The sequence below is a fragment of the Ochotona princeps genome, chromosome 21, assembly GCF_030435755.1.
Source record: "Ochotona princeps isolate mOchPri1 chromosome 21, mOchPri1.hap1, whole genome shotgun sequence".
NCBI lineage: Eukaryota > Metazoa > Chordata > Mammalia > Lagomorpha > Ochotonidae > Ochotona > Ochotona princeps.
Genome location: NC_080852.1, coordinates 21,912,148 through 21,928,640, shown reverse-complemented (window position 1 = coordinate 21,928,640; position 16,493 = coordinate 21,912,148). Strand labels below are relative to the sequence as shown.

The 16,493-nt window shown below is 41.4% G+C and overlaps 1 protein-coding gene across 11 annotated transcripts in view; it reads right to left on the bottom strand.

The window, feature by feature from the left end:
• ERC2 (ELKS/RAB6-interacting/CAST family member 2) overlaps window positions 1-16,493 on the bottom strand; it is an 899,314-nt gene that overhangs the window by 391,002 nt on the left and 491,819 nt on the right. For all 11 annotated transcript variants that reach the window (XR_009247350.1, XR_009247349.1, XR_009247351.1 and 8 more), the window contains one exon: window positions 12,481-12,616. Coding sequence is in view for 8 of the 11 variants with exons in the window: in XM_058678726.1 (XP_058534709.1) it covers window positions 12,481-12,616 (136 nt within the window). In the remaining 3 variants the exon portion in view is untranslated. The remainder of the gene's footprint in view (window positions 1-12,480; window positions 12,617-16,493) is intronic.

Sequence of the window (16,493 nt, the reverse complement as noted above, 5' to 3'; positions counted from 1 at the left end):
GCACGAGTCAGTGTGGATTGTAGTGAGAAGGAAAATCTCAGAATTACTACTTGGCCTGTCAGGAACATTCGTCACATTTGCTTCACATCAGCTTTATACAATGCCTTAGAGGTACAATAGAAGTAGAATTTTCTTGGCCAATCATTGTAAAGAGAACTGTTCTTTAACTATGCAGCGGGAGCAACTCCAACCCACTAGATTCTGACTATGCAAAGATGCTACCGTGCTTAATAAAGTTCTGTAGCGCAGTTGGTGCAGCTTGAGACTGTAATCAAAGAACTGCATATCTCAGTGATTGGCATGTGAATTGCCTCGATCAGCAATTACCCAAGTTCCAAATACTGTGAATTCTTTATCATGTTAAAAGATACTCTGGGGAGAAAACAAAAGTCTGCTTCTTTCAAGTATTGGGAAATAACTGGGATTAGAAAATACTAAACGGTTCCACTGACAGGCAGACTTTCCAAAACCTTTAACACACTAATATGCAAAACAAAACGTGCAAGGAGGAACTTCAAAAAGTTCACAGAATAGAATCAACTGTAAATTTCTTCCAAACCCTCACATGATTTCTGCATAACACACATTTTCCTTCAACTTACTGACGACCCAGTGACTGCATGGACTTCAACATTTTCTACACCCAAATGAACTAATCTTTGAATTTCATTTTCCATAAACAACTTGAAGTTCTGTAATACTTTTTTCCAAAGGCATTTGATAAATGAAACCCTTTTTCTTTACGGTATCCCATAGAACTATCACTTTGATAAACATGTTTTGGGAAATGTGAACTTAGATAGTATCAATCCGCTTTTTGTCAAATTAGTCTGTATTCTATTTTCCCACAGCTTGCTAAAGCCCCACAGAAAGGGGGTGGTGGTGGTGAAAATGTCCCTATTGATATAGTGACTTATTAAAATAATGGTCTACTTCACAAACAATGACGTTAAAAAGCCACATAGTTCCTGTCCTTGGTGGCTTGATTCTGAGGAATTCCTGCCTTGTGTATCTTGTGTCCAGACTGCCACAGTTTTGATCTATCTCATACCAAAAAAGTAACAATTGTTGGATGTGTTATTATAACCGATTGTTCTTCAGAAAGAAAACAGCATGTGTTAGCACACCCTATATAAAAAATTCTCAAAGTGGCCACCCTGCAATCCAAATGGAAAACAAAGTATTTAAGTAACTTTCTCTTAAGGCAATGTATCAATTATGTTATTAGAATATTTGTTTGCCCAGATACCCAACAGAAGGATAACTTTACCCCTGATGTGCATACTCTGCTTTGAAAGCAGCAACTCCAGTTGCTCATGGTGCTGGAAGGCATCTTAAATCGTCAGGTACATGCACCTTTCAGTATCTTTGGATACCCTGAATTTCACGCCTGGAGGGGAGCTTGTCCCAGTGCAAGTTTCTTGCTTTGGAAGATAAGAAAATAAGAAAATGGTGGTCCAGAGAGAACAACAAGTCACTTGTTTGAAATCTCACAGTTCATCAGTGATTTGACTAGAAATCAGATTTCTGCCTGTTGTGCTTACTCCTTGCCCACTCGCACACTGGTAACCTGTACAGAGCTGTGGGCAGAAGGCCTCTGCTCTGGCTCACCACAGCAAGGCTCGAGCTGCAAGTACACCTTATTGCTATTTCTTTCAAATGATCTGTCATCCTAGAGCAGGAAGCAGCCCAGAGATGTGGGTGCTGGATTACAATCAGAACTTATTGTATATCGAAGGCCGAGGAAAGGGGACCCTAACCAAGAGAAATAAACTGGAGATATTCAAGGGTAAACAATTTATTTCACACATCGTTAAATCCCAGAAGGCAGCACAATGCCTGGAGCACAAAGTTTTCTAGAGACTTGAGAAGTCAGCTTACTGAGCTGAAGGCAGAGCCCCTCACATATTTAAGAAATCAGCTAAGAGAAGGCTTTATGTTACCTGGTTTTCTGTCTTTGGAGCATAAAAAGAACAGTTCCATCCAGATGACAGAGAACTACCTGGCTTTGACTGAGACCTGGAAAAGAAGAATGCTGGCTCTTTCTTCCTTTAACATCACCAAGTCTCAACCATGTCATCTGTAAAATGAACCCAATGACACCAGCAATTTCATTAGTTTGTTGATGATTAAACAACCCAGTGTTTGCACAAAGCAAATTGGTCAACTATGATTTTTTTTTAATGACTTGTATTGAGAGTTGTGACACTGGGTGGACAAGACTTCTGGTATCAGCTGCGTGTATCCATGCTGGCAGAGGAAAAGTGTGTAACACACATTGTGAATGAGGCAAGGCACTGTCCAGAGGCCCCTACAAGTCTAAGGTGCTCACCCCCAGCTACCAGGGTTGTGCTTTCCTGACAGCTGCACTGCCAAGTTTACATCCCTCCCTAACAGCAGCTCCCATCCACTGATTTAGGAAATACGGTACCAGAGCCCAGCCCTGCATTACTGATTAGGATCAATGCACTCTCCAAATGGCTATCCCAACCCTAAAGCAACTGATGAGAGGTGCTGTCACCTTCAGTACAACTACATTATTCACATCCTGCTTCCCTCACCTCCTAGGAGTATCCCTTATAACCCTCGTGCATGCCAACCTCAGACTCACACTCTCCCAGACAACCCAACAAAGACATCATCCTAGCCTTGCTTCATTGCTCAGTAAAAATAGCAGTTATCAGTATTGTTGAAATTTTCAAGCAATCTACAACTGCTTTCCCTGACAAGAGACTTCTTGAGTCTCTGCATGAGCAATGTATTTTTATCAATGAGGACAAGATATAGATCGCTTAAACTAACTTTTATTTATAATACAAGGAGTGCTAAGCCTGTATGATGATGTCATTGCAACTTTCTCCGCTGCTGACTTGGCCACTTCTTCAGTCATATAGTTTTAAATACAAGTGGAGCACAGAAAATTATAGAATATGTGTAAGTAGAAAATATGTGTAAATCTTAGTTTAGCGTGAAAGGTAATCTTATGTCATCTTAGATAAGTATTCTAAATCCAGTGCTGAAGGACAGAGACTTAATATTTCAGCTAGGGGATTCTGACCATTCCAATCTTACTGCAGGAACCAGAGGGCTGCACACCAGACACTAGACAAGGATGGAAAAGGCTGGAGTCTGGCCTCTGTTCTACCACTAACTACCTCTAGAATCATGAACAGTTCTCTTGCCTTTGCTGGGCCCCTTTTCCCTCAACAGCAAAACAAAGAGCTTGTATTAAATAAATTCTGAAGTCCTTTCTAGCAAGAAAAACTTAAAATTGCCCAACTTTGCAGGGCTTCTCCCAGGCAACATAAATAAGATGTAGAGGGAAAACGTAATAGCAGAAAAGAAATTAAAAGTGCCATAAATTCAAGTCACCCACTTCCCAAACATGTATTACAGGAGAGACTATTAAGTGAATAACAACAGATTTTATCGTCGTATTTTCCTTTTGCAAGATTTCTATCTAAATCATTGCCTATGTCATTGATTGTCATTTCCTTAATCTTGAGTGTTTGAATATACAACTTAGCAATGCTTTGGACAAGTCATAAGTCAAAGTTAACATTTCTTAAAAATTAACCATACCCAGATCTCTGCCTTGGGCAGCAATGTGCTGAAATACTAGCATCTATTAGAAAGAGGTTATTGATGTCAGAGTGACACACACTGTGATTTGCAGGTGCCCCACTGCCTAACCTCTGGGTATGATATCTCAGGGTAAACCTGTGGTAATTACCCTGGCTGGGGAGAGCTGGCTACACTGGACTGGATTCTTTTGATGCATGTTGAACATGATTGCTCCCTAGGGATCACACTAGTCCCGTGAGTGAGTTATTACATAAATTCTATCTCGGAAAAAAATAAATAAGGTGTGCTGTCAGGATTATTTTCTTCTTTCAGCCCTCTTGCCTTGAAAGTTCTTTAGCAAAGCTTTCATTGTGACTACTTTGCAAATTAAAACTACTCAAGCTATGGATTTAAGCAGAAAAACACACAGATGCTCCCAAGAACGCATGATCAAGTTCTCACTTGCATGAAACCGATGGAGAATGATTTGCTTTATCTTCAGTGTTCAAAGGTTGAGACTTAACTTTGGCCCCTTTCTCAAAGCTTTGCCTTCAGGAAGACCCATGAGTTACTGATCAATAGTCTAAGTTTCAGTTTCCTTATCTATAGCATGGAGACCAGACACACTTGCCAACCAATTCTCACTACCAGTAAAAGGTGCTATGGAAAAAAATATGGGGCTCTGGTGTAAGTGGGCTATGCTAGTTATTGAACTATTACTTTTGTATCATTTTATTATGTATTGTATTGGTGTATCAATTGTTAGTGACTAAATTGATGATCAGTGCTGACTCTTATAAAATTAGGTGTCTCCAGTTTGTAGCCAAGTTTCACCCCAAAGGAAGACTAGAGGCCAAAGTGAACAGAAGACAGACAGCCTACAGCATTACACAGAAGACAGACAGCCTACAATGCCAGCCCTCGCTCCTCCTCTAAGTGCTCAGTGTGCTTGTTTCTCTAGGACAGCGTCTAGTTCAAGTTCTCGCTGGCGTTCACAGGAGGGCAGACATGGCCTTTCCCTTACACATTTCTATTTCAGCATATACTAGTCACAAAACGAGATCTTCCTTCTCAGCCCCCTCTGGAAATGTGAGATTACCAAACAGTTCTAGCAAGACTCCAGTCTCCAACCCAGGCCCCTCCCAACCTTGTCTCTCCAGACTCTATCTTATAATAAAGATGATTTCATGTCACAAATATGTTGCATTTCATTCTGCAAGATCTTCAGCCCTGGCAAACAAACATTCACTTTGCCAAGGACTGCTGGTGAGCCCCTAGCGGAGTAAAACCTGCAAATCCTTCAGAAAAGAATAATGAACCCCACTCCATCTCCAGGGGGTAATTTAGTAGGTAGATTAGGCAACACTTGATTAAGGGTAAACCTCTCTTTTCCATAGAAATATATTGTGTTTGTACAGAGGGGCTGTATGAAGTGGAGGATTAGGTCACAAATCCGCAGGAAAAAGCAGAAGACGTTTCTCAGAAGAAATATGCAAGTTACTGCACATTAGGAAAAACAAGACATACTTTACAGGGAAGAAAGAAGAAAAACTGAAAAACTCCATGTACAAGAGTTTTATTTACATGATTTCGTTTGGCTTCTTGGAATGTTTCTAACAAATGGTTAGTTCCTAAATAACACTGCACAGGAGGACGGCTTGTCACCTCTGACAGACTATGAGTTACTACAAAGAATAACGACTTCAACTCAAGGCTACCAGAAACCGATTGTCAAATAAGATTTTCCGACACTGCCTTAGGGGACTTGCTATAGCAAGAGTCGTTTTTGGCTCATGGGGGATTACAACATGAAAGAAAAACAAATGTTGAAATAAACCCCTGGGGAGAGAGAGCACTTTTGTGCTAACCATCAGTCCCGCTCATCAGTGTACCATGGTCCTCTGCAAATTCACAAAACTTGAGTAGTTCTCTTGGTCGGAAACTATGCATGGAGTCTGGAATTGCTGGGTGAGGCTCAGTTCAACCGGTGGTATCTCAGCAGGATGTATCCACAACTTAGTGGAACATCCCCAATCCCCATCACTACCCATCCAGTAGGAAATTGTCCAACAAATTAAGTACTTAATTTTTCTTCAGGCACTTTTTTTTTTAAACATTGCTACATTCCAATGTACGTCAGAACCCATGTGGATTTTCATTTCAGTTTGTAGCATGCGGACCTGCATTGGAAAATGATGGCCAAGATAGAGCCTCCCTAAATTACTTCACACCATGCCCATCCAAGAGCTGTAAAAAACTTGGAACTCAATCACTGCATTGCAATAGTGAGGAATCCTTGGGCTGTGCTGGTGAGGCTTACTCATTGGCTGTTCCCAGGCAAAGGTACCATCATACACGAATGCAGACCACCATTACAATAACCATTTTAACCTTAGGAACTGCAAAAAGCCATGAATATATTGAGTTGGAGAGATGAACACATAGATAGAAGACTTAAAAATTGCTGCTTAAAATGTACATCTCCATTGACACACACAAAAAAGCAACAACAAGTCAGACCTTGGGAACTCCATCATGAACTATATGTTTTGCTGAAAGCTGTGCATTTTTGAGGTCTGTGCTGTTTGTTGCACTTCCTCTGTTTGGTGATTCCAACTCTAATGGGAGGAGCAGAGGAAAGCAAGTTCCCTCGGTTGGGGGGGGGGATAAAAAAATACGGATGTACAAGGTTGCACCAACTGAAAAATAAAATTGCTTCTAGCTTTATTTATTTATTTTTTTAAAAGAATAAATGGGAACATTCATTTGCTTTTCAAACTGATCACACTTGAGTCTAACCACTGGCAGAGAAGAAAGTTTACAGTTCCCTGGGAACCTATAATTTGGAAACGGAAGCACACAAGAACAGACTTTAGTTTTTAGGCAATAAATTGAAGAGAATTCTGCAGACATACAACAGAAAGGGAGCATAAAATATTGGCCCGTGCATTTCTTACAATGTTAGTTCATTAGCTCTATAAGCTGCACAGGGAAAAATGTAGCCAACAGCTACAAAGATGTCCTTTGGGATTTCCAATTGGCATATTTACTCAGCAGGAAAAAGTTGGAAGTTGAAAAACAAATGTATCCCATGCTGGTAATGACAATTTTGTGTGAATCTCCAGAAAGATACCTTGTTGAAAACTCTCCAAGCAGGCTCTAACGGGACACACAGAAGCCCAAAGTCCCAAGGCCAGACATAAATAGCACGTGCTATAATCTGAGTCCTGGGGGAAACGTTCTATGGAATTACACAAGAAATTCATGATCTTTCACACTTAATTCCACATTAGCCTGAAAATCTGTTTTAATTGTTCCTCCTTATTGCTCAAAAGGCTTTTTTTTATATCACGTGTTAGAAACTTCTATTTACCAGTGTATGTTCTCCAACTGTATTATTCACCAATCTAAAACAGTGTCAGAGGATGTGCAGGGTGATGTCCCAGCGGTCACTGCCTTCTATGTTTAAAAGCTCTACAGGACAAAAAAAAAAAAAAGCCTCTGGTAGCTGAATTCAGGTCAGGTGCAGTGCTAGACTCTTGGACAAACCTCACTTTCATTTACCTATCCAAGGACGTAACATTTTAATCTCCACTTAACAATGTAAATGTGAGGGCCAGAGAGAGGTTTTCTGTCTTACTCAAGGCCTTGACCTAATGATAAAAACAGCCAGGATTTGAACACTGGACAGGTTAATTCCATCGTACATTATCCTTCTCTGCCTGTTCTCTTTGCCAACACAAACAAACAAACAAAAAGATCTAGCATATTAAATCAAGAACACTCTTGAGGCAGGCATTTGGCCTCCCTGTTAAGATGCCCGTACCCCATATTGGAATATTCAGGTTGGATACCCAACTGTGTTCCTGATTCCAACTTCCTGCAAGTGCGTGCCCTCCGAGGCAGTGGTAAAGACTCAGATGCTTGGGTTTATGAGGGATCTGGATTGAGTTTCCAGCTCCCAGATTTGGTACTGGCCTATCTCTGGCCACTGTGGGCAATTGGGCAGTAGAGCAGTGGATGAATTCTAACTCTCTATCATTAAATTAAAAAAAATTTAAAACATATTCATTTTAAAAATAATTATTTAAAAAATTCTATAGCACATGGATGAGTTCTTCGGAGAAGCAACAGTTTAAGGTATTTTCAGACATAAAGAGGACTCTTTAATATTAATCCTCCACCCCCCTCCCCTCCTTGAGTAGCAAGGAGCACATTCTCTGTGTCTTTATCTTCTCCATCATATCAACCCTGTAGGGTCAGAGTGCCAGATTACGCCATGACAACCACAAGCCAGCGGATAATTTACATGCAAATAGGCTCCAATAAAACCCTCAGAGAATCTACAAGATTGAACCAACTTTCAAAAAATCCATACATTTCCCATAAAAATTCATATATTATCATTTGTCTCAGACAACTAAGTGGTTCTGTGTGTTCAACCACAGCTTAGTGGTCCTTCTTTGACTCAAGTTTCCTGGAGTCCTCACCACTAGCAATTACATCCACTCAAACTTTTCGTAATGCTCATGCTATTGTTTCTCTAATGATCGAAAAATAGTTCTCTGAATCTTGTCTGTTTTGATAGATTGGACTCAATCCTCACCCCTCCTCCTGGCTTTCCCTTTACAATGTTCTCTTTCCGGGCAGAACACACTATGCCATGGGCCGTGTTTTGCCCAGTGGGTAGAGTAAAAATCACAGTGTCAATTCAAGGTGAGGCCTTAGGAGTCCTTTCCTAATTTTTACTTTTTTTCTTTTTTTCTTTTTTGTGCCAGAATGACTGTCATTAGAAGAGTTTTCTTGGGTTGTTGATGCCTCTTCAGCCTGAGCCTTAGAATGAATACACATGGACTAGTTTTCCAACTTAGCCCCAGACATCAGGGAATAACAAAGGTCCCCAGCGAAGACCATCCTGGAGCCACTGAGCCATTCAGTCAGTGTGCAAACCTGTGATAATAAATGGCTGATGTCTTGAACCCACTAGGATTTGGAATCTTAGGTTACACACTCATAACTTTAGTAATTTCTAGTTGATAATGCCTAATAAAACTAGAAAATAAAAGCTGAATCAAACATCAACATTGCTCTTACATAACAACCTATTTCCTACTCATAATACCAGACTTTTTAGACCCTGAAGGCAGGTGTTTACAATTCTTTCCCACAAAATCATAAACATAAGATCTAAGGATGGTCAGGTTTCTGAAAGGTTTTGTATCATGACAATATGTCCAGGTTTGGATGAGGTGGCCCGGGTTTTGCCTTTTTCAATTGTATCCTGGTTTGAACAACAAATAACATTTATTCAATTCTATCTCTGGTTTCTGTGCCAAATAGATGAATCTCTTCAAACTCTCCTTTGAAGGGTAACCCAACAGCTACTACTGCAAACAATGTGCCACCTGATATATTCTTGGAATTCCTAAGTCATTGGTTGAAATGATGAAGCGAGGGTATCCAATCATTAGAAAACACTGGCATAGAATATAGTGAATATAGCAGTGCAAATTGTATAACCCCCAGTTTGTTTAATCAACTAATGAACCAACTCAAATCCTGGTTGACTTATATTTACAGCACTAAACCAACATTCATATTAAAAACGCAAGTGCCTGCAGAAAGCTCTCTTTAGAAGGCAGTGATTACTGCATCTGAATCCATCTGCTCAAGAAGCCAGGACAGTGGGAGGTTCACTCTCTATTAACCTTAACCAGAGACATTTTCATCAAAATTAATCGTGATCACTTTTATTGCATTTCCAATGCTATCCTTTATTTGGGGTGGTCAGGAATGCAACTAAGCAATTCCAGACCATGTTATCTTTTATAAATAGGTCTGTGAGGTAGTTATAAAGGCAAGGCCCCTTATGAAAATACTGCTACACAAAAGTTCATGGGCCAAAATAAGACATTAATTTCCATAACTAGATGTGTTCTTCGAAAAGAAGAAATTGCTATATATAGAAAAGTAAACTTTGATGTTCAATGCACATCAGGGCAAAACTGTGTTACTGTCCATGAATCTAACTGACCTCTCTCTTTTTAAACATTTCATTCACTTTTTCCTTATTGCACTGACAGTTACTCACTAACACTTATTTTGAGCATGGCCTACGTTACATATAATCATCAATTCTTCACACGCATTGGCTCTGTGGCCTTCACAACAACTCAGAAGTAGATACATTTATTATTCTTCTCCTTTTTAAAAAAGATGTATTTATTTTTATTGGAAAGGCAGATATACAGAGAGGAAGATCTTCCATCTGACGGTTCACTCCCCAAGCGCCCACAATGGCCGGAGCTGCGCCAATCTGAAGCCAGGAGCCAGGAGCTTCTTCCAGGTCTCCCCCCACAGGTGCAGGGTCCCAAAGCTTTGGGCTGTCCTCGACTGCCCTCCCAGGCCACAAGCTCCCTACTGGATGGGAAGTGGAACTGCCGGGATTAGAACTGGCACCCATACGGGATCCTGGTGCGTTCAAGGTGAGGATGTTAGCCACTATGTTATCGTGCCGGGCCCTATTATTCCCCTCTTACAGATTAATAAATTGAGGCTTCTGGAGGTTACATAACCTTCCCCCAAACATTCGGTTGGTAAACTTTCAAGTCTGGAATGAAACTTGGATGTTCCAGCCCCAGAGTAGTTAAAGAATACAACACTCATTCACTGAAAACTGCCAAACAATTCTTTTGTTTCTGTCCTGACTGTATCTTACTCTATCCAACTCCTGTACCTTTCCTGACGGTTGATTTGAAAGGAAGGCTTCCTGTCTTGCTCCATCTCTCACACAGGCAATGCACATTCAGCTCAAATTCCACCTGATCCACAAAAATTCTCTTTGCCACGCTACGGTTTCCTTGCTTTTCTAATTTTTCAGGACCCTCATTCTTGGATCTAGGATTAAGTCCCAGCTCTGCTGCTTCCTAGCTAGGCCATATTGTGCAGGTTAGTTCATCTCTGAGCACCTTCTTTTTCTCACATAGCAAATGGGATAACATTATCTACTCCTGTAGGATGCAACATATAGCTGTGGCATCATCTGCCCAGAACTCCTCTCAGTAATGAAAGTTATTTCTTTATGGCGGGACAGCATCTGGCCCCTTAGGATTTAAGTGAAGTTGTTCCCTTCCTCTAGGCTCCATGGGACCACACAGCCCACCCCTAGCCTGGTCATTGTGCACGTTCTATCACTGAATGCTTAGTCTACCAGCCAGAGGTACTCTCCTTCCCCAGGGCTTTCTGCCTTGTTAGAGGGAAGACTGCTGCTGGTGGCTATCTCTTAGGTAGGACCTCCCTGCGTGTCCAGGCCACAAAGAGCACAGCATCCTTGTGAGCAGCCACTAGGAGGCAGAACCTGCTGCCACTGGTGGAACACCTGTGGGCAAGGCCAGACACTCAGTCCCGGCCTTTTCAGTGAATTGAATCAAATTCTCCCTTTTCCCCCATAATGGAGCTTGAGCTGTGTTCCTGTCACACAGCAGAGTCCTGTTTAACCCAGCAGACACAGAATTAAATAGCAGTCACTTTACATAGCACAGTGCCCAGCATACTGAAACACTCAATAAATGGTACCTACCACTGTTACTGTTCCTTTTATATCAGTTCCCAAAGGCAAGCAAACCTGCAGCCAGGTCCATGGCCATTCTTTACTGAAATGGTGTTTCATAACTTTTCTGAGACTCTAATTTATCCATATGCAAAATCACCAATACTACTGTGAGGAATAACTGAGACTAGATGGTTGGAAGGACCATTAAAATGTCTATACTGAGTTATTACACTCTCAGTCCTTAATCACCAATCTAACACATTCTATGACAGTGAGAGAAGTGGTGGAGGGGCACTGAAACCTGAAACCCTTGGACATGGGAAGCTGGGAATTCAAGTAACTTATTGGTCCTTGCAAAACAGGGACCACATTTGAGTAGTGGACTTCATGCTGCCATTATATGATTCAGTGAATACTCCAGATGAAGCACCAATGAAAAAAAAAGATTCAGTGAAACTAACACTGATCAAGTCTCCCTCATGGACTCCACATTGAGCAAGGTGTTTTCTATTCTGGAATAATTATTTATTTCTCCTTCATTCAATTAAGCAGATGAACTGTAAGTACATACTGAAATTATCTAAGTTCTTCCATCTCCAAGGAGGAAACCTTATATATAACTGGAGAAAGACGCTAATTAATAAGTAAATTTAACATGAAATCCAGCCAAGGAGAACTTGAACTGTTTCATTTAAAGGCACACTGGAATAAAGAAACTTCAAAGCAAATGCCCTGTTTTAGTTTGAATGTTTTATTGAGCACATGGGGGAAGATCCTTTGCCAAAAATGGGGATGGTTAATGAGGAAAAGTTGGTGTTTTTCAGTAGGTCATTTGTTTTCCAAGAAAGGACTGGTCAAATAGAGATAACTAATTCATGGAGAAAACAGAGCAACGATCCAGGTCTGAGCCTCAACGTTTCCAACAAAACAACACCAGTTTGTAAACTGTCTGAGATCTGCTAGCCATAACCATTTTCAAACATCTTCTGTGACAACACATATTTTCCTCCCATCAAATCTAAAACAACTTTAAAAAAATAGATAAAGACGATGCATGAGGAGTTTTATGCTTCTTATCAACTATACCGACGCAGCTCTTACCTTTTAAGGTGAAGTACAGGTACCAAGAAACTCCGAGTGAGCAGTATTTGTTAGTGCTCCACCCAAGTTGATTTTTCTTGGGTACCATTTTGAAAATGATGTTCCACAGTTAAGAAGATGCATTGGGTTCCTTGGAAGTACATTGTGAGTGCCAGGCTCAAGGCAGAGGCAAGTTCACCCGAGTCATGCCCATTTTCCCAGAGCAATGGCTCCACGGCAGAGAGAGTCCATCTCCAATTATAAGAAGAGAAGCCCGAGCTCACCTGCAAATGCTGCGAGTTGTCAGCCATGCTATCCTCTCGTCTGCGGGCCTCTTCTAGTAACTGGGCATTCTTCTTCTTTTCCAACTGTTGGTTGTGCTTGAGGTTGGCCACCTTCTTATTCTGATCCTTCATATGCCTGAGAAAAGTCAGCACAGTTTGGTTACACTCAGCCACTAGAAGATCATGCTGCTGCATTAGAGTCAGGAAGCCCCAAGCACAGAACATCCTGCTATGAGCTCTAGAAAAGGCTGAGACCTCTGAATGTCCCACTGAAATCAGGTTCTGGGTACCCACTTCATGTCAGCTGCCAGGATGCAGTGAGGCTACAGTGAGAACAGTGTTAAGTGTAGTCTGTACCTGATCTGGAGTTTGGAGGACAGTGGGCAAGACACAGAGGTAGCAGAGATACAAGTTAGGTTTTCTGATGCAGAAGGAAATAAATATCAAGTGGCTAAAGATAGTGATGTGTATATATGTGAACAGAAGTTGGGTGGGAGGAAATGGCTTAGACGTGGTGGCCAAGCTGAGGCTGGAAACAGTCAACAAGAGCGAGGGCAGCAGAGGCAGAGAGAACAAAGCAAACAACTCCCACAAGGTGCCTACTTCAAAGAACTGGAAAGCAGAGTGAGGCTCCCCCAGGGTGGGAAGAGCAGGAGAAGAACCTGCAGAGGTCGTCAGGGTCTGGACACACAGGGTCCAGTGTTCTACAGTGGGGTGCTTCTTTTCTAATAATTGGTTGCTGTTCTAATTATTATTATTCTTTTGGATCATGTTCTTCTTCTGAGATCATAATCCATTGCTTTGATTTTAAAATAACAATTTCAGGGCTCCAATCAAATACACTGTCATCACTTAGCTCAAACAGAATAACAGCTTGGTTAATCAAAATGTTAAGTAAGTCCTGGTGCTTGAAGTAAAACTTCTTAACGGATCTAGGAGGATGTCAAGGTACAAAATGATAGAGTGATCAAGTGCATAAAAGACTATGGTTAAAGGGCATTTAAAATTAAAAACAAAAAATACCAGGAGCCACAGACTTGGTGTGAACTACTTCACCAGAAGCATTTAGCTAAACATTCCACAGCTTTAGGCAACCATGTCCACAGCAGCTGTTGTAAATCTAATCCAACACGCAAGGAGGCAGGAGGGCTGGCCAGAGGGCTTAGGACCAGTGACTCCAAACGAGAAGGGCTGGGGAGCAGAATCACTGCGGCTCCTTGCTAAGCCCTTGAGTCCATTCTCCCCAGCACTGCTGAGTGAGGCTTAACCCCCAGAACAAACATATGAAGAACTATAGGTTAAGCGCCAAGAATATCAAATTCAAATAATCAAAAATCAAAAGAAACCAGCACCTTGTAAGAAATGCTTCTGTGTGTTCCGCATAAAATGATGCACTCCTCCACTCCTTCCCACCTCCATAAAATCAAGTTTCAGAGACTTGATTATGAATCCAAATAATCTTCTATCAGGAATCCTGCTGATAAAAAACTCCCATGGGCACTTTCAGAAAAGTACCTCTTGGTGGCTATAAAGATGTTAAAAATGATCTCTTGGCTTCTAACAGAATGAGGAGATAGTATTTCCAAAACTCCTACAAACTTGGGGGTATGCACATTTTCAAGTTCCTTGGCCCTGTAATAGGTCGCAACGGAGAAGTCAGCATGATTAGTGAGATTGCTTGATTACAGGACATGTTGATAAATAAACATTTTTTTTTTTTACTTTGAAGCACACCATCAAATTGAGCCAACTGTTAAATCTTTTCCCCAAAAGTACCAATGCCACAAAATGATTATTATAAATATGATTTACATAAAGAACTCTCACAAAGTTCTTTATGCCCTCTGAACATACAGACCTTACTTTCAGGGATACTGCAATGTTTTTCCAAATCGAAGAAACAAATTCCAAACACATATGTTCCATAGCTTTCCTGAATTAACAATCAGCAGCTAAGAAAACCCGGGACTGATGCCCTGATACTGTGGAGGGTCCTGTCTTCAGCATTCTTCAACCGTTGCTGCATAGCTACCTTATTTAAGACTCCAGTGACTGAGGAAGAACAGCTGGGTTTCCAGTGGTTCTAGGATATGGCCCAGTTACAGTGATGCAGAGCAAGGCAATGAAACAATCACTGTGGCAGGTACGACACCATTTCAGACTCCGGCACCTCACACTGGAGTCCTGGGTGTGAGTCCTGGCTCTGATTCTTACTTTATCTTCACGCTAATACACATCTTGGAAGGCAGCAGAAGATGGCTTAAGTGTTTGGGTTCCTGTTATCCATGGCAGGAGATCCAGATGGAGTTCCAGGCTCCTGGCTTCAACCTGCTGAGCCTTGGCTATTGTAGGCATTGGAGAAGTAATCTAGCTTAGGGCAAATCAATCTTTCTCTCTCTGCCTTTCAAAGAAACAAAAGAAATTAATTTTTAAAAAAGATTTCTTTAACTTTCATTGTAAAGTCAGATACACAGAGAAGAAGAGACAGAGAGAAAGATCCTCGATCTGTTGATTTACTCCCCAAGCGGCCGCAATGGCCAGAGCTGAGCCAATCCGAAACCAGGAGCCAGGAGCCTCTTCCAGGTCTCCCATGTGGGTGCAGGATTCCAAGGTTTTGGGCTGTCCTTGATTGCTTTCCCAGGTCACAAGCACGGAGCTGGATGAGAAGTTGGGCCACCGGAATTAGAACTGGTGCCCACATGGGATCCTTGCGTGTGCAAGGTGAGGACTTTAGCCACCAGGCTACTGCTTTGGGTCCAAGAAATAAAAATTTTAAAAAGATCACCTGGGCTCATAATTATCAATGGCAACATGGAAAGTATGAATACACCCCTGCCATAGAGTAATGGCTTTCCAATAACACTGTAAGTCAAACCTTCTCTTAAAAAAAAAAATATATATATAAGGTCCCTGGGAATCCAAAAGGGAGAAGTATTTCTGTGGAAGAGGTAGGATAGAGTGGGTTGGGGTACAGGTGAAGCAGGATTCCAGTCACTACAAGATTCAGCTCTGAGATGTCTTGCAGAGAGGACCCAGGGTTGGCTGAAACACAGCTGGAAAGGGCAATTTATGGGAGATGCAGGCAGGTGAGTCAGGAAAAGTAACACAAGGACTTCCCTTGGAGAACACAAACAGCGCAGCAAGGCTGGGCTGCACCTCCAGACATAAGCCAGTGGGACTGGGTAGCCTAACAGCATTTTTAAGGAAGAAATGTGTAAGGGACTGATGGATAACTTGCACTCAATAAAGCAATGTGCTAACATCGACAAAACTCTTTATGTGTCTAAAATTTGAAGCTAGGACCTCTGGAATACATACTGGAATGCATATCTTCTTGCTGTATTCCCCAGTAGAAAGTGATACTAAGATCTACCTTCCAAAGTCCTATCCAATGTGACAATTCAGGTGGTCCCAAGGCTCTGCCAGAGACTGACCTATTCTATGTTCAAAAAAATAGTTTATTTGGAGGGAACATTTTCTCTAAGGAAATGTCTTTAAAAATATAGGCAAGATACAAAAAAAATAATAATAAACTAAAAGTATGAGGGGAGGGGGAGTGATCAGATTCATCAATCAAGTCATACCTTGTCAAAATGCAGCCCTCATGAACAAATTGGGATCAGATACCAAGGCTAACAATGGTTGCCCCATTTGGAAGCTTTGTAGAATCCCCAAACTGGATCCACTTGCCTGAAGTGCAAAAAGCCAATCAGTGATATAAGGTTGGTGAAGAAAAAAAGCAGGTTTTTATTGCAAAGCCAAGGGCAAAGAGTCAGGCAGCTATTGCTCCTGGGACCCTGGAGTAGTCAGTGACTCTTTTATGAATGGCGACATGATTCCTCCTGCAGTTGCGATTATACACTAACTAGTACTATCAACTCTGGAGCCAGACTGCCTTGGTTGCTATCGGAAGTCTACCACTTTCTGCCTGTGTGACTATGGGCAAATTCCCTACCTCCTTGTGCCCCAGTTTCCTCTATTTAAACATTTATTTATTTATTTATTTGAAAGGT